Below are 22676 nucleotides of genomic sequence, written 5' to 3'. Positions count from 1 at the left end.
TTTGCTGAGGGAGCTGGAGAGACCGTGGATGGAAGTCAGAAATAGTCACTCTCCTCCCAAATCCTGTATTAGATTCCTTGGTGGCTTCAGTCTTATTGTCAGTTCAGTTCAGTCGCTCAGTCGTGTCTGAGTCTTTGCGACCCCATGGACTGCAGCATGCTAGGCCTCTCTGTCCATCACCAGCTCCCAGAGTTTACTCAAACTCATGTCCATTGAGTCGGTGATGCCATCCAGCCATCTCATCCTCTGTTATCCCCTCCTCCTTCCACCAATCTTTCCCAGCATCAGGGTCTTTTCAAATGAGTCAGCTCTTCGCATAAGGTGGCCAGAGTATTGGAGTTTCAGCTTCAGCATCAGACCTTCCAATGAACATTCAGAACTGATTTCATTTAGGATGGACTGGTTGGATCTCCATGCAGTCCAAGGGATTCTCAAGAATCTTCTCCAGCACCACACTTCAAAAGCATCAATTCTTCAGTCCTCAGCTTTCTTTATAGTCCAACTTTCATATCCATACATGACTGCTGGAAAAACCATAGCTTTGACTAGACAGATCTTTGTTGGCAAAGTAATGTCTCTGCTATTTAATATGCTGTCTAGGTTGGTCATAACTTTCCTTCCAAGGACAAGCGTCTTTTAATTTCATGGCTGCAGTCACCATCTGCAGTGATTTTGGAGTCCCCCAAAATAAAGTATCTCACCATTTCCACTGTTTCCCCGTCTATCTGCCATGAAGTGATGGGACCAGATGCTATGATCTTAGTTTTCTGAATGCTGAGTTTTAAGCCAACTTTTTCACTCTCCTCTTTCATTTTCATCAGGCAGCCCAGTTGCCTAACAATCTCAGTCGCCTGCAGGGGCAAGGGTTGTTTTCCACCTGTAGGGGGCGCCTGTCTCCCTGATGTCTCAGGCTGGAGGTCTAGCAGTTGGGAGGGGGTTCCAAGACTCAAAGCATCTCAGGGTTGCTGACCTCTTCCCAGGGTTGCCAATCATGTCCAGTCTGAGCATCAAGGACCCTGTTAGAGTGGGGAGAAGCTCACTATGAATGTAAATGGATTTTACTCATTCATTAAAAATGAAAATGTGAAGGGGGGCAGTCAATGGAGATCAAGCATGAGGAAGGCAGTTTAACCCTCTCCATTAGCTTCAGGCTTAGCAATTTTTCTCTGAGCTACTTTTTGGATGTAAGAAAAGAGTCTAGCACTCTATAGTATTGACAAACTGCTGAGCATATAAAAGACTTTAAGGTCCTGAGTTACCAGAGTAGCCTAGACTTGGTCATGAATCCCTAATCCATTAACCCTAATCCACTGTGTACTAGGTAGAGTGCTCAATGTTTTACATTTAATCCCCACAAAACCCCTATGATTATTTCCATTTCACAGATAAACTGAAGCTCAAGAAGTAAAGTAATGGCCAAAGTCACACAACTAGTGACTGGATTAGGTGTGATTGAGCAACCACTGTGTGCCAAGGGCTAAGAATACAGAAAACCAGACAAATACAGAGGTAGGATATTCCATAAAACAACTGAGTTGTACTTTTCTCTGCCTAATGAACACCTAGTCACCCTTCAGGACCAAACTAAAAGTGTCATCTCTTATGACACTTTTTATAAGCCCCTCATCACCCACAAATAGAGTTGATAACTTGCTTTCTTATATACCCTCTGAAATAGCACTTTTTGCAGTTACTGTAATGACCTCCTTCTGTATTTCCTTTTCTCCAGCTTTGAGCACCCCAATGACAAGGCCTGTTTACTATTTATCACCACTGGGATATCTGATAGACATCTCAAACTCAAATGTCTAAATCTGGACACCTGATCTTTTTCCCCCAAATGACCTCTTCCTTAAAGTGGTACTCATCTCAGTTGATGAAAATTTCACCTTCCCAGTGAAATTTGCTCTGGTCAAAAAGTCTTGTAACCACACCTCATAATCAGTCAGCAAATCCTGTTGACTTTCTCCTCAAAATACGTATAGAATCCAATCACTTCTTATTACCTCCAGTGCTACATCCTGGTCCTAACCACCATCACCTTTCATTTGGATCACTGCAATAAGCCTCCTGACTGGTCTCACTGATTCACCTTTGTCCCCTGTGACCCATTCTCAGAAGCCAGAGTGATGTTGCTAAACACAAGTCAGATCATGCCAGTTCTCTGCACAAAACTCTCCAAGGGCTCCCCATCTCAGAATAAAGCCAGAGTCCTTCAATGTCCTGCAGACTGTATACAGTCTGGTCTCCTTCGAAATCTCTGATCTTATCTGCTAGTACACCCCCCCTCCCACTCTGCTCTAGCTACTTGGTTCTCCTTGCTGTTCCTTGAACAAGACAGATGCATTCCTTATCCAGGACCTTTGCATTGGCTGTTCCCTTGCTAGGTATACACTTCTGAATGACTTTCTTCCTCACCTCCCTCAAATCTTTGTTCAAATATCATTTTCTCACTGATGCCTACCTTGAAGAACCTGTTTAAGATTGCCTCTATTTTAATGTCCAGTTTACAGCAATACAGGGTATAGAGGAACAAGATAAATGACACCATGAGAAAAAAAAAAAGCAAATCCAGAAGTAGGATATTCTAAAAAACAACTAACTTGTACTTTTTAAAAAGCCGATGTCATTAATTAAAAAAAAAAATTGATGAGGGGAGTTCCCTGGTGATAGAGTGGCTAAGACTTCTAGCTCCCAATGCAGGGGGCCTGGGTTTGATCCCTGCTCAAGAAACTATATCCCACATGCCAGAACTAAAGAGTTTGCATGCTGCAACTAAAAAAGATGCCGCATGTCTCAACTGAGACCCATTACAGCCAAAATAAATAAATAAATAAATACTTTAGGAAAAAAAAAAAGATGGGAGACTTCTAGTTCTGGACTCAGCTGGAGTAGACATACTTCTCCCTATTTCTCCCAATAAGAACAGCTAAAACTCTGCATGTGATATGTAAAAACAAGCATAGGAAGACTCTAAAAGAGGGGGAAAAGGGCAGTTTTGACTAAGTGAGCTCCCTGGATTTTCTTGTTGCCTTATATCCCAGCCTGTAGGCTGGAGATGCCAGCCTGGAAGTGCCAGTAGGCACAGACAAAAAAAAAAAAAAACCTCAGTAAAAGCCTGCTCTCTCTAGCCCAAAGACTAGCAAATGGGCAGCTTAGTTGGACAACACAAAACTCTTAGACAATAACCACTCTCCTGCAACCAGACATTACAGAAAAACAAAAACAAAAGACTGCAGCTCCACCCACTCTAGCCAGCAAAGACCCAAGTGGAAACCAAGACTTTCCCTCTTGCCAGACTCCCCAGGCTCCCTGGGGTGGTGTCTAAGTAGGGAGTCTGGACTTCCATCCCCACAGGTTAACCTGTGTGGCGTCAGAGTATCAGAGGAAGGCCTAGTGGAGAGTCAAGACTTTTGCTGCTGCCCTGTTCCTCCTCCCCTCCCCATCCCAGTCCTCTATCATCTTCCCCTCACCTGCACCCCCACCCATGGTGAGTGGAAGCTACCTGGGAGCAGGAAGGAGGCCCTTCAACCCTTCCCCAGCCAGGGAAGTGTCAGTGGAGGCCTTGTGGGGGGCTGGAACTCCCACACCTGCCCAGCAGTAAAGAAGAACCCCCTCTTTGGGTATCAACCAGTGTTAAGTGGGGAACAACTTGAACCTCTACCCCCTCCTGGCAGTAGCCAGGCAATGGCCCCTTCCACTGATGGCAACAGTGTCAGAAAATGCCTATCCAAAACAAGAGATTTAAGTAGGACCTAGAGTCTGATAACATAATATCCAAAAATGTCTATGATGCAATGGAAATTCACCCATCATACCAGGAACCAGGAGACCCTCACCATGAATAAGAACTAAGCAACAGATGCCAACACCAAGATGACAGAGAGCTTTCAATGATCTGAGAATGAGTCTAAAGAAGCCAACGTTAGGAAAAAATGCTTCAATGAGCAATTACAAATAGGTTGGAAACAAAAGAAAAAGATGGAAAGTCTTAGCAGAGAAACAGATATGATGGAGTATCAGACAGAAATTTTAGAATGGAAGAATACAATAACCAAACCAAAATACTGAGGAAATGGGCTCATCAGCAGGATGGAGAAGACAAGAAAAAAAATCAGTGAACTGGAAGACAGAACATTAGAAATTGCCCAATCTGAATAACAGTGGGAAAATAGACTAAAAAAAAAATGATCAGAGCCTCAGAGACATGTGGGACTATAACAAAAGACCTAACATTCATGTCATCAGGGAGTCCCAGAAGAAGAGAGAGAAAGTGGGCCAAAGAAGTCCTCAAGAAACGATGGCTGAAAATTCTCCCAATCTGGCAAAAGACATAAACCTACAGATTCAAGAAGCTGAACAAATCCCAAACAGGATAAAGAAATCCATGCCAAGACATATTCCAACTTTGAAAACCAGACCAAGAGAAAGTCTTGAAAGCAGTAAGAGAGAAATACCACTTTATCAACAGGGGGAAAACAATTCAAGAATCAGTGATTTCTCACCAGAAACCATGGTGACCAGAGGAAGTGGCACAATATATTTCAAGTGTTAAAAGAACTGCCAAGGCTGGATGCTATATTTAGTGAAAATATCCTTCAGAAATGAGGGAGAAATCAAGATATCCTTAGGAAAAGGAAAGCTATGAGAACTTGACACGAGCAGACTCACCCTAAAAGAGTGGTTAAAGGCAGTGCACATAAGAGAAAGGAAATGATAAAAGAAGAACTCTTGGAACATCAGGAAGGAAGAAGGAATAGAACGAATAAAAACATAAGTACACAGACTTTCCTTCTTCTCTTGAATTGTTTAAATAATGTCTGATGGTTGAAGCAATAGGTACAGTATCATCTGATGTGGAGCTCAATATATGTAGAGGAAATATTAAAGACAACCATAGGAGAAATGAGACAGGGTAAAGAGACCTAAATAGAGTTAAGCTTTTTTTACACTTTCCTCAATCTTTTAAACTGATGACACCAATAGGTCTTTGTGGTGACAAAATAGTTTTGTATCTTGATTGCAATGGTTGTTATAGGAATCTCTACATGTGGTAAAATGGTATAGAACTATACACACATTGTACCAATGTCAATTTCCTGGTTTTGATATTGTACTACAGTTATGTAAGATGCCATCATTGAGTAAAACTGGGTTAAGGGTACCCAGGCCCTCTCTGTACTATCTATGCAATTTCCTTGTAAATCTATAATTATTTCAAAATAAAAATTTTTCTGTTAAGATTGGGGCTGTTCTAGTGGCTAAAGACACACATGCAATGTGACAACTGTGATTAGATTCTGATGTTAAAACATATAAAAGACAAGTTTGGAGAAACTTGAATATAGACTGGACATTGTTGTTGTTGTTCAGTCACTAAGTCATGCCCAACTCTTTGAGACCCCATGTAGCATGCCAGAGACTAGACGTTAGATAATGTGAAATAATTGTAATTTTCTTACATGCCATATTCATATTATTGGAGAATGTTTTTATCCCCACACAATGAATGCTGAAATATTTAGAGGAGGTGTGTAATGAAATCTGTAACTTACATTTGAATGATTCAGAAAAAATTGTAGATCGATTGATAGAGCAAATATAACAAGACATTGCCAGTTGTTGGCTCTATGAGGAAGATATATAGGAGTTCATTGTACTATTCTTTCAGCATTTCTGTATGTTTGTAAATTTTCATTTTTAAAAAAGCTAAAGAGGATATGTGAAAGATGCATATGTGATAAAGCAAGTATAGTAAAATGTTAATGCAAATCTAGGTGGCAATTTGCTGATCCCTGTAAAATTCTTTCAGTTTTTCGGTATGTTTGAAAATTTTCCTTTTAAAATGTAAGGGTAAAAAACTTGAAGAAAAAATTATCACAACCTCATATCCTTCCCTAGTACTCCCAACCCCTCTTTTTCTGCTCTTTTTCTTTTTTCCCCACAGCATTTATCACCATATACAGTAGTATATACTTCACTTATTTATTGTACTGATTTTTGTCTGTGTCCTATCACTAGAATGCAAGCTCCCCAAGGGCAAGGATTTATTGTGTGTGTTTTTTTTTCCTGTTTGCTGCTACGTCCTTAAGTCCTAGAACAGTGTCTGGCACATAGCACGTGCTCAGAGAATATTTGTTGAATTAAGAATAAGTTTCGGTAGCCCTAGGGCCTAGGTCAAGGCCTTGCACAGAGTAGGTGTGCAACAAATGATCATTGATTTGAGATCTGCAGAAGTTAGAATAGACCTGTTGTACTTGAGCGGTTCTGAGTATGGACTTGAGTCAAACGGCTAGGATTCCGTCACTTCCACCTGTGTAACCTAGCTGCATTAACATCCCTGAGCCTCAATTTCTCCCTGGTATAAGTCAGATAATAATAGTAACACTTTGGTAGGGGTTTTGTTTGCATGTAAAGCACTTAGGACTTTGTAAAGACTCAATAACTGGTAGCTAATGACAAAACAAGAACAGCAAAATGACAAGTTTTCCCAGCATGTTATCCTTCTTCCATCCACCAACAGGCTGAGCCAAGAGAGGTTAAGAAGATGTCCTTGGACAAGTATTCCCAACTTCTTTTCTAGGCCCTCAGGTTTCTTTCATTTTAGACCTCTTCTTTCCTTTCCTCCTGCCCGGGACTTTCTTTACTCTCTTGGCATCCTGAAGTGCTTTCCTCCATGATAACCATGCAGGAGTGGAGTGGAGGAGACAGGAATCTGTGCACCAGGGACAAAAGCTTAGAGCTTTCCTCTCCTCCTGTTCTAGGTGTGAGTCCCTCATTGGTGATAGAAGCAGGTCAAGTGTTAGGTTGTAGTCATTTCAGGGCCTAGAGATTGAGAGAACAATAGTCCTGAGGAAGAGGTACTGACAAGAGAATAGCCTCCTAAGCGGTCCTCTTCCTTGGTCCCGTTAGGAAAGAGCACCTCCCTCACCCTGCTCTAACGTCCCTTCGATCGGTTCTGCCACCTCAAGTCTTTACTTCTGGTGGCCCCAGCTCAGAGCAAGGCCGGGGACCCATTGAGCATCTCTCTGCAACTCCCTCTTGGTAGTAGGGTGGGGTGGGGTGGAGTGGGCGGAGGACAGGCTGAGATCGGAGATGAAGGGGCATGAAATTGAGAGCTGAGCTCACCCGTGGCCTAAGTCCCCTGTCCCTGACCTAGGGTCAGCCCTACCCCAGATATCTGGGGAGCTGGGGCTGAGCCTGGGGGCGCCACTGCCTCTGTTCCTTTAAGGAGCCGCTGTTTAGCATTCCTGCCGCTGCCGCTGCCGCTGCCTGATTCTGAACGCTGATTGGCTGGAATCAACTGAGAACCGAGCCAGGGAGAGATGCTCTTGACTCCACTCAGATTCATCCTGGGGACCAGTGCAGGAGCGGTCCTCGCAGCACCCAGCTTCTGCCCAAGCTTCCGCTTCTTCTTTGCCGCTGGGCCTCGGCCCAGGAGCCACGACGGGCGACACGGAGCCGCCAGTGCTGGAGGGGGAGCCGTGGGTGCGGGGCAGCGTGGGGGCAGAGGCCCCGGGACGCCCGCCCGGCCCCAGGCCCCGCTCCGCCCGGGCACCCCAACGGGTGCCCCCCCCTTCCTGGTCCGAGCAGTGTGAGTGTGCCCGGGAGCCCGGCGGTGGCAGCGGCGGCGGCGTGGAAACCGGCGTGGGCTGGGGGGTCCGAGCCGCGGGGGGCAGTGCCATGCACAAGCACCAGCACTGCTGTAAGTGCCCCGAATGCTACGAGGTGACCCGCCTCGCCGCCCTGCGGCGCCTCGAGCCTCCCAGCTACGGGGACTGGCAAGTACCCGACCCCTACGGGCCAGGTGGGGGCAATGGAGCCAGTGCCGGTTATGGGGGCTACAGCTCGCAGACCCTGCCCTCGCAGGCGGGGGCCACCCCCACCCCCCGCACCAAGGCCAAGCTCATCCCCACCGGCCGGGATGTGGGACCAGTGCCCCCTAAGCCAGTCCCGGGCAAGAGCACCCCCAAACTCAACGGCAGCGGCCCCAGCTGGTGGCCGGAGTGCACCTGTACAGGCCGGGATTGGTATGAGCAGGTATGGACGGGGGGCAGGGGGGGCGGAGGGGGGGCAACCCAGGGGAGCTGGGGAGTGGGGGGCCTAGAGGCCTGGAGTGCAGCAGGGGTTCCTGGGGCTCCAAGCCAGCAGACCCTGAGCCCCAGCACTGCAGCTGGCTCAAGAGAGATGGTTGGAAATGTGTGCTTCTCTGTGTGTCTGTTTGGGGGTCTCCATTTGGAGGGGATTGGGAGGAGCTGTGTGTCAGGAGGTGAAGGTATGGCGGAGGGGCACATTTTCCTGTGTGGGGGGATTGGGTTCTTCTTCGTATGGGGGTTGAGCAGTGTCTCTGTGTCTGACAGGGGGCGGGAGGTTCTGCGGGGGCTGTGTGTGGTGTGTGTCTCCACAGGAGGGGAGGAGGGGGCATGGTGCTCTGCGTAGCGGGGACATGTGTGTGTGTGTGTGTATGTATGTTGAGGTGTGTAGAGAAAGGCAGTGGAGCGCCTGTGAATCTATGTTGAGGAGCCATGTGCCCAGCTCGCCACGCTTCATCCCCTGATGCCATGAGTCCCTCTTCATCCCTTTGTGTGTGAATGTGCACATGGACATGTGGGGATGTCTCTCTGAATGTGGAGGTGTCTCTGTAGACGAAGCTGCAGGTTTGGCTGTGTTTGCCCATATGTGTGTGTGGCCACATGTATATGTGTGTGAGCATGTGGCTGCAAGTGTGTGCATGTGTGTGCCTCTATGTGTGTGTGTGCATGTGCAGTGTCCCTGGTGAGAGGCGCTTGACAGGCAAGGAAGGGAGGGGGAGGAGGCAAGAGACACGTCCCAAGCAAGGCTGAGAGGCTGCTGAGAAGGATGGACTCTTTGTCCAAGCAGCTCTGAAGTGTGTGTGTGCTGAGGGGGGAGCTGAAGCGATCTTCCTCGCTCCAGAACAGGCATGGTGCCTGGAACCAGGCAAGGGGCAGCTGCTTTGGTTCAGGGACTGGCCCCGGTGGGGCATGTCCCCCTGGGGTACCCCTAGATGTGGGAAAACTTAGCCCCCCAGCCCTGACTTGGCACAGCTTGGGAACCCCTGGGTGCTGGGCACAACTCCGGCTTCTACCCCCAGCCTAAACTGCCAGCTTAGAAAATGGAAGGAGCATCTGTGGGAGAAGCAGCAAAATGGAGGCTGGGCCGGCAGAGCCAGGTCCCTGGCATGCATGGCGGAAGGCCTGTCTGGTTTTTCAGCTCTGCAGCCCCCAGGGTAGGGAGAAGGGAGGAGGAGGCTTTGCTGGGGAGGGCAGGTGCTGGCTGCCCCAAGCTGGTGACCGTTCTGGCCACCTTTGTCCCCCTCTGGGGATCGGATGTGCTCTCACTCAGAAGGAAGCATGGGGACTTCCTGGGAAAAGAAATCCTCAGTTCTGCCCTTCTGCCTGTTCACACCGACTGTTTCCTGTGTCCCTTGCTTTGGCCCCTTGCCCTCTCCAGCGGGTTCCCCTCTCTCCTTTCCCCCTCCACCCTGGGGCCCTACCCTTGTAAACACTCTCTTGTGCTTGTCTGGCTCAACTGGGAGATAAATGCCAGTCCCAAGGATAGGTGGACCAGTTGGTCAAGGTTTCATTGCCAGAACTGATCCCTGGATGGCTCCTGGCCCTGGGAATGGGTTCCTTGAGGGGGATAATGCAAGACTGGAGCGTGGAAGCCAGGAGCTGCTGGGTCTTGCTGGAGCTGGACTTGAAGCATGGCTCTCACATGTGGGCACACATGGTATACCAGATGCGTAAAAGAGCTGCATGGAGATCCTTTTGCCTGTGTGTCTGTTGCATGGTACTTCAGGCAGCTGTGTTCTTTCGGGGCTCTTAAGAACCATCAGTTATTCCTCCTGGGATCAGGGACAAGAGTAAGGCTGCAGCAAGAATCTCCCCACCAGCTCCTAGAGCTGCAGGGCAAAAAGTCCTGGCGCCAGGCTCAGGAAAGGTAGAGGCATGATTAGCCAGTCCTGTCCTCCTCTGCTTTTCAAAGCCAGAGCTGTGGGGTGAAGGCAGAAGTGGGGAAGCAGAGCAGGGCATGCAAAGGAATCTTCGCCCTGGGTCTGCAGCTTCCCTCTTCAGAGGAGGAGATCAGGGGTCAGGAAAGGGGCCTCACAGCCAAAGATGAGGGGAAAGGCACCAGGTTCTCTGGGGAGAAAGGCAAGAGGGCTCCTCCATTCGTGGGGATGAGAATGAGAGCCAGGGAGCAGGTGCTACTTGTCTGTCCAGAATCACATTTTCACTTGGCAGTGGCCACAAGTTTGTCCTGCGTGGGAGGCTACTTCTGTGGGTTGGTCAGACCAACCCTGTGTTTCCATCCTCTTTCCTTGCTTCTCCTCCCATGACTACTGCATGTCGAAGGCCATGGACTCTGCTGCCAGTTAGTCCATGGGTCACCAGCTTCTTCCTAATGGGGAACCTTGTCCATTCTGCTCCTGTTCCACCCTTGGCTTTGCCCTGACTCCTGACTAGATCCCTTTCTGCTGAGAAACACAAAGGGTTCCGGATCAAAAGCCCCTGGATAGAAAATGGATTAAGACTTTGACTCCTTCTGCCCATTGGAGGAATTGGGTTCTTGGGGACACAGAAGGAGAGGCAGAATGAAGATTCATGAGGTACCCTGAGGGGGCAGATTTTCTTTTGCCCATGAGCTTTAATGGGCAAGGCGATTGACTGGCCAGAACATCAATGGCCTTGGCAAGCTTGCTTTACTCAAAAGAGCACCTGGAGATCCAGGTTCTAGCCCTTGTTCTGCCACTAACTCCCAGTATGCCCTTAGGCATAACCTGTGTCCTCTTTGGTCCTCAGTGTCACTGTCTGTCACATGGGAGAGGTTGAACAAGATGGTGACTGCTGTCTTTCCAACTCCGACATGGTGGGAGTCTGTGATCCCCAAGTCAGGGAGACCTGTTGTTCAGAGAGGAGCAGGTTCCCATCCAGGCACGGATGCTGTGTGTGGCATGGTTTGCCCACCATGTTCCATTTCTGCCATCCCCCTCAGGCCAGCCCTGCACCCCTCCTAGTGCACACTGAGGCCCCGGAGCCCAGCCTCTTGGTGAGTGCACCACTGACTGGCTCAGTCCCAGACAATTGGTCTGGGCTAAGTGAGAAGCTGGATTTGGCCTGTGTGGCTGGAAGCAAGGGGAGGGGAGCCTCCTCAGGGTCAGCCTGCCCCATCTGTGGCCAAGAGGTGTCCCAGGGTCAATTTGGGCTTCCCTACTCTGCAGGGAGTAGGGGGACAAGCAGGTTGACCAGCAGGCAGATGGTTGGGGTGGGGAGGGTTAGGCAGGAGGCACTTAGGGTCCTGCCTGTGTCTTTCCCCAGGTGAATGGCAGCGATGGCATGTTCAAGTATGAGGAGATAGTCCTTGAGCGGGTGAGTCTGGCAGTGGGGCAGGATGAAATGGGAGGGGAGGGTTAGAACCAGGTGGGGGGGTTCCTGAACCTCGGTCTCAAGACTCATGGGGACCTGCATTGAGAGGATGGGGAAACGGCCCTCAGAGGCTGCATTACTACATCAATCAACCAATTGACTGTGTGTGCTAAGTTGCTTCAGTCGTGTCCGACTCTGTGTGACCCTATGAACTGTAGCCCACCCGGCTCCTCTGTCCACGGGATTCTCCAGGCAAGAATACTGGAGTGGGTTGCCATGCCCTTCTCCAGGGGATCTTCCCAACCGAGGGATCGAACCCAGATCTCTTATGTCTCCTGCATTGGCAGTCAGGTTCTTTACCACTAGTGCCACCTGGGAAGCCTAATCAACCGACTAACAAATATTAATTGACCTTGTTTGCTGAGGCCTGGGGAATTGGGGAGGGGATGGCTTTGCTGAGGCCTCCATGCCAGAATGGTCAGCAGAGGGTGGGAATCTGCCAGATTTGTGACGAATGTGCCCCAGCCTGCCGTGGCCCCTTCTGAGGCCTGGAGAAGCTGCTCTGGGGAGGGGCAGGGGTAGATGGGGCCCCAGAAACCCTCCCTTCTGCCTTCTGTTTGAGCAGACCATGCCTCTCCACTTCCTTCTGCAGGGAAATTCTGGCCTGGGCTTCAGCATTGCAGGTGGCATCGACAACCCCCATGTCCCCGATGACCCTGGCATCTTTATTACCAAGATTATCCCTGGTGGAGCAGCTGCCATGGATGGGAGGCTGGGGTGAGGTGGTCTAGAAGCAGGGCCAGGGGTTGCAGGGACAGAATGGAGGTGAGAGGGAGGAGGGCTGCCTGACAGGACGACCCTTCCATTAGATCTGAGAGGGGGAGGGGGAGATGAGGGGAGGAGAGAGAAAGAGGAGGAGGTGGGAAGGAGGGTGGAAGGGCAGTGGCAGAGTGTCATGCCTCTTGGGCTTCCCCCGTAGGGTGAATGACTGTGTGCTGCGGGTGAATGAAGTGGACGTGTCAGAGGTAGTGCACAGCCGGGCTGTGGAAGCACTGAAGGAAGCTGGCCCTGTGGTGCGGTTGGTGGTACGGAGGCGACAGCCTCCACCAGAGACCATCATGGAGGTCAATCTGCTCAAAGGGCCCAAAGGTGCGGTCCTCTGGGTTCCCGTGCTCTGGCCAGAGGCCCCTGGTTGGCCCTATAGGAACTGGAAAGGAATCCCCTCATCCTCTGCCTACCTCCCCAGTTCAGCTCACAGTCTTCTTTCTTGACCTCACACTCACCCTTACTGACCACGGGATGACAGCCTAGTGTTTGGGATCCCTGGGGAAAGCTCCTATGGGGCTGGTGGCTTGGCTGAGCATGGGGCATTGGGGCTGGGCTTAACTGAGCACTCTAACTTTTCCTTGTGTCACTCTTCCATTCCTTGCTGGCTTCCTCCCAGGCCTCGGTTTCAGCATTGCTGGGGGGATTGGCAACCAGCACATCCCAGGAGACAACAGCATCTACATCACCAAGATCATTGAGGGGGGTGCTGCTCAGAAGGATGGACGCCTACAGATCGGGGATCGGCTGCTGGCGGTGAGACAGCCTTCCCAGGGATGCCCAAATGGCTGGGTGGGGAGGTGGAGCTTTAGCAGCCTCTCCCTCCCCCTGAACCTCACTCTGGGACTAGGCATTATGGGGAATTTCAAGAGCATCATCTGAGGTGTGTGTCCCCAGATAGCAAGCCCCTAGTCCTCTTCATGGCTGGAACTCCCTCACCTGCCCACCACTACCCCCTGCTTCTCTGCTCCCCACAGCACTGTACTTGGGCCTCTGTCAGACAGCACCATTGAATTTCACTGAAAGAGTACCCCCCCAGGATTCCCTGGGGAGGCCCTCCCTTCTTCTTCCCAGTGCTAGCCCTAAGACCTCTTCCAGGTGAACAACACCAATCTGCAGGATGTGAGGCATGAGGAAGCTGTGGCCTCACTGAAGAACACGTCTGATATGGTCTATCTGAAGGTGGCCAAGCCAGGCAGCCTCCACCTCAACGACATGTACGCACCCCCCGACTATGCCAGCAGTACGTACCCGTCTGTCCGTCCCTGGCCCGAAGCCCTACCCCCTGGTTTCTGGAGGGGAAGAAGTTAATACTCCTTGTTAAGAGAGAGAGAAGGAGGGGCAGAAAATAAGACTAGTGCTGGGGAGAGCTGAGTGCAAATCCCAGCTGTGTCCCTTCTTCCTGGATGCCCTTGGAAAAGTCCCTTTCACCTGTCTTTAGTTTCCTCTCTGGCAAAAAGGAGCTAGTGATATATGTGCTGCCCTCCTCTTAGGAGTGCTGCAAGGATCAAATGAGATCATGGACGAGAAAGCCCTTGGAAAACTGTATTAGGCTATAGAGATGTGAGGGGTTATTATTAGTCACACCTCTAGTCATGCTTTTCTTTGTAGACTGCCTTGACTTTAGCTCTTTCTAAGACTCACAGGAGTGAGCTCAGGATTCAGAAAGGGACTGTGGAGGAGGAACCCTGGGGGGTGGAGTAGGGAAGAGAGGCCTGAGGAATCAGCATCCCTTGGTCTGTTTTTTTTTGCATCTGAGGGAGTGGGGGCAGTCCGTGGTGGAGGGTGGAGGAGGCTACCACTGGGGAGTGGTCTCGGAACTTCTCTCTCCCTTTCTCCATTCCAGCTTTTACTGCCTTGGCTGACAATCACATAAGCCATAACTCCAGCCTGGGTTATCTCGGGGCTGTGGAGAGCAAGGTCAGCTACCCTGCTCCTCCTCAGGTTCCCCCCGCCCGCTACTCTCCTATCCCCAGGCACATGCTGGCTGAAGAGGACTTCACCAGGTAACACCCTCACCCCGCCCCTCTTCATCCTATCTAGGGGTGGGGAGGAGAGGAATCCTTTCTCCTTGGTCACGGGCCTTCTTGTAGTATGGCAAAGAAGAGGATAAAGCCCTCCTCGCTTCTGTCTTCGGGGTCTGAGGCCCCCTCTCAAGCCCTTGGGACTCTATGGAGGGACAGAGGTGGCTGCAGGAACAAGTTCTACCATCAGGGGGAGTGCCAAGCGTGTGGCCCCCTTTTGAAAGCGTGGAGAAAGGGTAGGATGGAGTGTTTAGGGGGCCGAGGGGGTGGAGGCTGCGGGGTTTCTTGTCCTGTAACGGTTGCAGCCCCCTCTGTTGCAACCATTCCACGTTAGAGAAGAGAGCAGTTCGGCTGCTGGGGCTGGCGGGCCAGGTGGCCTCGCAGGGATCCGCCCCGCCCCACTCTGGCGGCTGCCGCGGGAACTGGCCACCTTCGCGGAACTGGTCGGGCCGGCAGGGGTTCCGGGGGACAGGTTTCTGCGGGGTGGGGCCTGGGAGGCTGCCGTGGAGCCGGAAGGGTAGGCTGACGGAGCTGGGGGGGGAAGCTGGAGGAGCCATGGAGAGGACACGCAAGTTCTCAGGCTCCGGCTTGGCCCTGGGCTTGGGCTCAGCTTCGGCCTCGGCCTGGAGGAGGGCTTCACAGAGGTGGGCCTGGCCGCTCCGCTCCCTGCGGCCTGGAGGGGATACCAGGTAGGAGGAGAGGGGGGCATCCGGTCTCAGGGAGGGAGCCCTGCACTGAAGCTGGGAACAAGAGAGGGAGAGCCTCAGACCTGGGGCTCCTCTGATGAGAGATGCTTAAAGTGAAGAGTGAGCCGGGCAAGTGTGCCAGGTTTGGTTGTGTGACTACACAGGAGCTGCTGCTGCTCCCATCTGATGACACTGTGACCATTTACAGAGGGGTTCCTTAGACATGGTTAGTTGGTGTTTTCATGTGCTCGGCTCCTCTTTGGTTAGGCTCCTAAGCTCCTTTTGGGGACCTGGGGTTTCTTTATCTCTGTCTCTCACATAACCCAGCAAGGGTACATAGTGGTAGCTAGTGACTAACTCTGTTGTTGGAGAAAGTAGGAGGGGTCATAGCTGGTGGGTGGATTTTTGAGACTGCGGAGGAGCATGTGTAAAGTAAGTAGGCGCAGTTTGTGGGTGGTGAGTTGCAGTCAACCCCAGGGCCATTCCACAGCCCCTAACTGATTCCCTTCTTGTGGCCCAGGGTCCACCACACCAGTTGGTAGGATGGGAGAATCTGGGGAGGAAGAGGACCAGTGAGTGGGCTCTGTGATATGGTCGCTAGAGCCCAGGATAGGGGTTTGTTGACCTGAGAGAGTCAGGGACTGCCCACTGGGAAGTTCATTCCAAGCCCTCAGGAAGAAAGGAGGAAGAACAACTGAAACTTGGCACCTGGCAGCAAACAGCGGCCAAGCAGGTTTCAGGAGAGAAAGGGAGCAACAGAGTATCATACCTAGGGACCTGAGTCCTTCTACAGACATGTGGGCCTTGTTCCAGCCTGGCCCTCACAGGGATGACAGTTTATACCTACTTTGTCCTGACTCTTCCACTCTTTTCCCACCAGGGAGCCCCGCAAGATCATCCTGCACAAGGGCTCCACAGGCCTGGGCTTCAACATCGTTGGGGGTGAGGATGGAGAAGGCATTTTTGTCTCCTTCATCCTGGCAGGAGGCCCAGCTGACCTGAGTGGGGAGCTGCGCAGGGGAGACCGGATCTTATCGGTGAGGAAACAAAGGCAAGGTGGGAGGATGGGAACTGGGCCACTCTAAAAGGGAGGAGGGAAGACCTCACTTTCTCCAAGGAATGTTTCTTGAAGTGGGGGAAGGCTAAGAGCTGGAAAAAACATATTCTCTTTATAGATATCCTTAGTGAGGAACAGAGACCAGACTTGTACTTAAAGAAGAAATGCATATCTCTTGGCTCTGAATCCTGGTTGACATTTGACCCCCACAAAGATAATTATTACACTAAAGGTGTAATCTTTAGGTTTCATCATAATAGGCAGGGATGGGCTACTGAGAAAGGCATCTGAGTAGGCTTAGGGATGGGTTACCTGTCTCCCTCTCCTAACTGCTACAACAGAGAACTCCTTTCTTCCTTTTGAGGTGGCTCACAACACCTCTCTTTGGACAGGTCAATGGTGTGAACCTGAGGAATGCAACTCACGAGCAGGCTGCAGCTGCTCTGAAACGGGCTGGCCAGTCAGTCACCATTGTGGCCCAGTACAGACCTGAAGGTAGGAGAAGGAAGGCGGAACAAGATGATTTGGGAAGATTAGACCTATTATTCATTGCTGGCTTTTGCCATCATAGGTAACAAAGCCACTTGACTAGTTCTCTTCTACCCTCGCACAGTAACCCCTTCCTCTCCCCTTTTCTGGGTGGGTTGGAAGCATCTATTAAGACTGTGCTCAGAGCCTTTTGATTAGGGCTGCAGTGCAGCTAAAGGCCAGTAGTGGGCAGCAGCCTACGGGAGGAAGCACAGAGACTGGGGCGACTGGAACAAGGGGAGGGGGAAGTGGGGGCAGAGGCGAAGAACATAACTGTACCCTGGAACAGGAGAGTAACTCTTGGCTAGAAGGACCCAAGGGAGAAGAGTACCAACTTCTCAAGAGAGCTTGGACCAGCCTCTGTGACCCCTACTTCTCCCCTCATCAGGGTGACCGTGAAACACTCATAAACCCGCTGAAAAGGTGATGCTAGGTTCTCCAGGTTGGGACTTGGAAGGGGACATCCCCCTCCCGCTACGGGGGTTCTTCTTTGTGTTCTCTGGGTGCGTGTCCCCCGGCCTGGGCGAATGGGCGGGGCCAGTTATGCAAATGAAGACGTTTGATTGGCTGGGGCCAGCCAAGGCCCAGGTGCCGAGGTGAGCTGCGGGATGGCGCGCCCGAGCCAGCCCGCCGGCGGGGTGGCCATTGGCCGGCCGAGCGCGGCCTCCAGCCTCACGCCCCGCCCCCTGACCCAGGCGGAGGGCGGCGGGCGCCCCTCCTCCCCCCCCTCGCGCGCCTCAGGCGTCTCCTCCTCCTTTCTCTCCCCTCCCCCCTCCTCTTCTTCCCCTCCTCCCGCGCGGGCCCCGCTTTGTGTCCGTGGTCTCCCGCGCGGGACGGAGGGGCCGGCGGGAGCTGGCGCTTTCTCAGCACTAGACCTGGACTCCGACCCGGCGCCAGGTGAGGTGGGGCGGACAGGGGTCAGGCCCCTTCACAGTCCCCCCTAGCCTCTCTACGGTTCTGTTCTCAGACTCTTTTCCCACACTGTGCCCCCAACTCTGCGCTCTCCCTGGAATCCCTGGGCCGCGTGTCCCGGGCTCCGCGCGGCGCGGGGCTTTGGAGCCCCTCCTGAGGGCCCCTCGCCGCCCCACGGAGCGCCTCGCGCGGCTGAGCGTTCGCGCCACCGAGCCCCTGCGGGTCTCTTAACCTCTTGGCCATCACCTCTCCCCACCCGCGAACTCTGCCCTTTCTAGCCCGGGGCCTCTGTCCGCCTCCCAGTCTCCTTCTTGCCAGCTGCTGCGCCCCTAATTCCCGTCCTCTGAGGAATTTTCTCCGTCTTTCCCTCCCCCACACCCGTTACTACCCCCCACCCCCGACCTGGCGACCTCTGGGAACTCCGGAGGTGGGCTTTGTATTCTCGCCCCAACCCACGCCCGCTTTTGCTTGCCAGCGTTTTCCGACTGTCGCCGACTCCTTTCGTCCCCCCTCCCCCTTGTCGGGCCGGTCTTTGTCCCTTAGGGCTGCAGTGCCTGGGCTCCTGGGACACCTAGGCCCCGCTGGCCGGTCACTGAGATGGAGGCAGGGCCCTCCCCTGGGCAGGTGCTCTGTTCCTTGATGAGAATGGGGAGAGACTGGCAGCTCTGTTGCAAAGCCGTGGAAGGATGGAAAGCGCCTACCTTTGTCCTTTCCGCTGCCCCACCCCCACCCCTTGTTCAGCGCCTGCAGGCCAAGAAGAGAGGGGCCTGCCACCTTTTGCACTAGGCTCTTTTGATGGGGACAAGAGTAGGGAGGTGACTAACAGGAGAGCTTGTTGATCTGAGGTTCTGGCAAAGAGGGATGCAAATGGACACCTTGAGTCATTTCTTTCCGTGTTGGGTGTCCAGCTTAATGACAAGAAACACACATTAGGGTTATTGTTTTTATGATGCCTGCGTGTGCTGTTTGCTTCTCCGTGTAAACCTCACCATCTGATTTTTATTAGCAACCAATATTTATCCATTTCATGCCCGCTGCTTAGGCAACCTAGGTTCTGCAAAGAAAATGGTTTCTTGTGTGTCTGGGGGTGTGTGGGGGTGTGTGTGTGTGTGAGAGAGAGAAATTGATGTGTTTGGTTTTACTTACTGATACTGGACACAGGGAAACTACTGTGAATTTGGTGGTACTATGTTGGAAACTGGTAACTACATGTTTCTGTGAGTTTTGTTGGGAGAATGTAATTGGTTTCCATAAGGAGCCGCAAGTTGTCTAGGCTGAAGGGATTCCTGCAGTGTTCATTGCTCTCTGGGCATGTTTCTGAGCGTTTATGATGTTTGTCGAGGTGCTGTCTTACGTTAGATTTCTCTACCATTTGAGAAACAAAGCCCTTCTTCTCTTAGGATTTAGTTGAACCAGTGTTGTTAAGGCTCTGCCACCCCAATCTCACTTCTTTCCTTGGTTTGGAAAACCCATCAGGGCCTCAACATGGAAATGCTTTTTTTTCCTCCCATAAAAAAAAGGACCCTTAGAAACAGGCCCAGAGGGACTATCAAGCATTCTATGTTGGGCTCTGAATTTTCTTTGATAAAGTGATAGTTTTTAAGAATAAGGACTGCATGTTAATTATTTTATAATTATGTTAAATACTGTTCTTTGGAGGATTGCCTCACATAGGCATTTACAAAATGAGTAATCCAAATATATATTTGTTGGCTAAAATGGCAGAGACTTTCCATGTTATTGGTCAAATAAGTGTTCATCATTTGTATTTTTCTTTGCAAGGAATGTGGGCACTGGAAAAGATCACGTAGTCCAACCCCTCACTGTGCAGATCAGAACAGCGACAGGAGAGCAAGGACATGACTTGCCTAAGGTCATGAAGGGAACGTTGCTGAGGGTCAGCGATCAGTATAATCCTAAAGTCCACCACTTGGGACAAATCGTGCTTGGGAATACCTAGAAACCTGAGACCTTTTTGGAGCAGAGAAAAGGAACAGGGAAACTAATAGAAGAGAGAGTAAGGGAAAGAAAAATGTATGTGTGGGGAAAGGTGCGAGTGATCACTGTGGTGGCCCCGGAGGCACTATTGCTCAACCAGTGCAGCCTGTAGCTAGATATCTTTTAGTACGAGAACTTAAAAAAATAGCTTTAACTAATTAGAACAATCAGAAAAAGAACATTTTCTCTCCTTTTTTTAACAGCTTAATTGAGATATGATTCATATACCATACAATGCATCCATTTAGGTGTACAATTTAGTGGCTTTTAGTATATTCACAGAACTGTGCATTCATCATCACAGTCAATTTTAGAACATTTTCATTACCCCTCTCTTTTGAATACATAGAGATGGTGCAAGCATTGTAAGGGTGATTGTAAGTGTAGGACAGTTGCTTCCTGATGTATCTCATCTGGGCACTTAAGCTGGATGGCAGCTCTAACTTTGAAATATCTGGTTGCCTAATGGGTTGAACCCATAATGAAGATAGGAACCTTGTCTATCTATATAAACTTTGTATTATGCCTAGCACGGTTGCTTTACAAACATTTGTATGATGAAGCTTTGGAAGATATTAAAATGGAAATAGAAGTGCTAAATGATAAGGTACCACAGTGAAAGATGCTGTTTAATAGTTTCACTCTTGATTGCTCCAAACTGTTGTGGACACAGCAATCCTACCTATTTAGCTAAAAATAGCATGATGTTCTTGGGCATGTATAATCCTGCTTAAAATTCAAATTGAAAATTTAAACAACTGGCTCTTGGCAAAGGCTCCCTTCCAGTTTATTCTAAAATGAAAAATATTTTTCTGTGACTTGTGGAATTGCTCTATCAAGGGAAGGATGGGTTTCGTATTATAACATTTTGATTTAGAAACTGTCATCTCCTACATTTTCCTCCCTAGTTACTTTCTGTCAGCCTCTGTTTATAAACTCAGATAGTATTTTTCTGGAAAGCCCTTTTGTTTTTAGCATAGGACCTGAACCCCAAATCAGGAGGTGAGCCAGAAATTGGTCACTAAGGTAGCTAAACTGGGAACTGATCCTTTGTGACTAGTCTTTTCAACTGGAATGTAAATCCAGACAGGCTGGGGCTGGGGTACAGGGAATGAAAAAGAATTAAAGTTTTCCATACTTACTTTGAAGTGCTGAAGAGGCACACTTTTCACCATGGAAATATGTACAGGTAAGGCCTGGAAGAGTTAAAGGATCAGTCTTGATAATAACTTGTAAGCATAAAAGGGATATTTTCCCCATAACATTGAAGTAACCATCATATCTCCCCTGTTTGAGAATGAGGGATGTAAATGTACCTGCCACCCTATCAGCATGATCTCTCTTGAGAGGGTAGAGGTGAAAGTTTATCAAGGCAAAGAATCAAAGTCCTGAAACTCCTACTGCCATCCTAAAAGAAGAAAGGAAGAAAATGAATTCCTGTTAACAGCATTTCTACACTGAACAATTTGAAGGCAGCTACATTTGTATTTATCTTTGTGCCCCAGCACCTAGTCCAGAGCCTGGCACATATTTTGTTGAATTATTGAGTATCTCTATGTTCTCAGAACTCGCCTGCCAATGCAGGAGACTTAAGAAACACTGGTTCGATCCCTAGGTCGGGAAGATCCCCTGGAGAAGGAAATGGCAACCCACTCCAGTATTCTTGCCTGGAGAATCCTATGGACAGAGGAGCTTTGCAGGCTACAGTCCGTAGGGCTGCAGAGAGTCAGACAGGGCTGAGCAACTTAGCACAGCCCTATGTACTTTGGCCACCTGATGTGAAGAGCCGACTCATTGGAGAATACCCTGATGCTGGGAAAGATTGACGGGCGGAGGAGGTGGGGCTGACGGAGGCTGAAATGGTTGGATGGCATCACTGATTCAAAGGACATGAGTTTGAACAAACTCTAGGAGATAGTGGGCTTCCCTCGTAGCTCAGTTGGTAGAGAATCTGCCTGCAATGCAGGAGACCCAGGTTCAATCCCTGGGTCAGGAAGATCCCCTGGAGAAGTAAATGGCAGCCCACTCCAGTATTCTTGCCTGGAGAATCCCATGGACAGAGGAGCCTGGCAGGCTACAGTCCATGGGGTCGCAAGAGTCAGACATGACTTAGTGACTAAACCACCAACCACCACCACCAGGGAAGCCTAGCAGGCTGCAGTCCATGGGGTCGCAAAGAGTCAGAGATGACTTAGTGACTGAACAACAACAGTGTTCTAGGTGGCTTTATAAGCACTAATATCCTTATGGGATAGGTGGTATTATTCCTATTATCTGGGCTTCCCTGGTGGTTCAGAAGGTAAAGAATCCACCTGCTATGCGAGAGACCTAGGTTCGATCCCTGGGTTGGGAAGATCCCCTGGAGGAGGGCATGGCAACCCACTCCAGTATTCTTGCCTGGAGAATCCCCATGGACGTAGGAGCCTGGCAGGCTACAGTTCATGGGGTCCTAAAGAGTAGAACACGACTGAATGACTAAGCACACACACACAGTCCCTATTTTACAGATGAGGAAAGCGAAGATCAGAGAGGTTGAGTGACTTGCTCAAGGTCCCACAGCCAGTAAGGGGCAGAATCAAAAATTGAAGTCAGATTTCCTGAGAACTTCGTGTTCCAGGCTTTTGCCAATAGACTGCCAACTACCTTTCTCCACAGCAGAGAAGCTGTAAGCCCCCCTACCCTACCCAGAAGATACTCTCTGAGAGTCCCAATTGTTAGCTTTTTAAATCTTGATGATCACAAACTCCTATACCAAAGGAGGTAACGAAACCTGAGGGAGCACCCCGTCTCCTGCAGAATGAAAGAGGACTTAGGAAGACTGTCACAGAATGGTATTGTGGAGGATACCTCAGGAGGAGCCAAAAGATGAAAGTTGGTTGGCTTGACTTAATATGTGCAGGCTTAAGAATACTAATACAACAACAAAAAAAAGAATACTAATATAGTAAAATGGAGTTGTATTTGTAATTCATTTTTTATGACCTTACAATTCAGTCATTTAAGGGTGTAATTCAGTGGTGTAGAATTCACAGAGTTGTGCAACCATCATGTCAGTCAATTTTAGAACATTTCACCACCTGGAAAAGAAACTGAATCCTTTAGCTGTCTCCCACCCCTCAAACCTCTCCATCCCCCTCAGTGCTACTAACCTACTTCTGCTTATATGGGTTTGCCTGTTTTGGACATTTTGTATAAATGGATTCATATATTATATGGTCTTTTATGACTGACTACTTTCACTTGACATAGTGTTTTTGAAGTT

The 22676-nt window shown here is 50.1% G+C and overlaps 1 protein-coding gene across 5 annotated transcripts in view; it reads left to right on the top strand.

Annotated features, from left to right (window-relative positions):
- The first annotated feature begins 7356 nt into the window (after positions 1–7356).
- Positions 7357–22676, top strand: part of DLG3 (discs large MAGUK scaffold protein 3) — a 54009-nt gene continuing 38689 nt past the window's right edge. The window contains exons 1-9 of one of the 5 annotated variants that reach the window (XM_018043863.1): positions 7357–8040; positions 11337–11387; positions 12037–12161; positions 12364–12533; positions 12829–12965; positions 13308–13452; positions 14056–14215; positions 15800–15956; positions 16369–16471. In XM_018043863.1, coding sequence (XP_017899352.1) covers positions 7684–8040; positions 11337–11387; positions 12037–12161; positions 12364–12533; positions 12829–12965; positions 13308–13452; positions 14056–14215; positions 15800–15956; positions 16369–16471 — 1405 coding nt within the window. In that variant the 5' untranslated portion in view covers positions 7357–7683. Of the gene's footprint in view, positions 8041–11336; positions 11388–12036; positions 12162–12363; positions 12534–12828; positions 12966–13307; positions 13453–14055; positions 14216–14492; positions 14923–15799; positions 15957–16368; positions 16472–17233; positions 17402–22676 lie in introns of those variants that run through there. The other 4 variants (XM_018043862.1, XM_018043864.1, XM_018043865.1 and 1 more) reach the window with 4 other exon arrangements.

This window comes from Capra hircus, assembly GCF_001704415.2.
Source record: "Capra hircus breed San Clemente chromosome X unlocalized genomic scaffold, ASM170441v1, whole genome shotgun sequence".
NCBI classification, from domain to species: domain Eukaryota; kingdom Metazoa; phylum Chordata; class Mammalia; order Artiodactyla; family Bovidae; genus Capra; species Capra hircus.
Note: the sequence above shows the minus strand (reverse complement) of the source record. Positions and strands in the feature narration are given on the sequence as shown.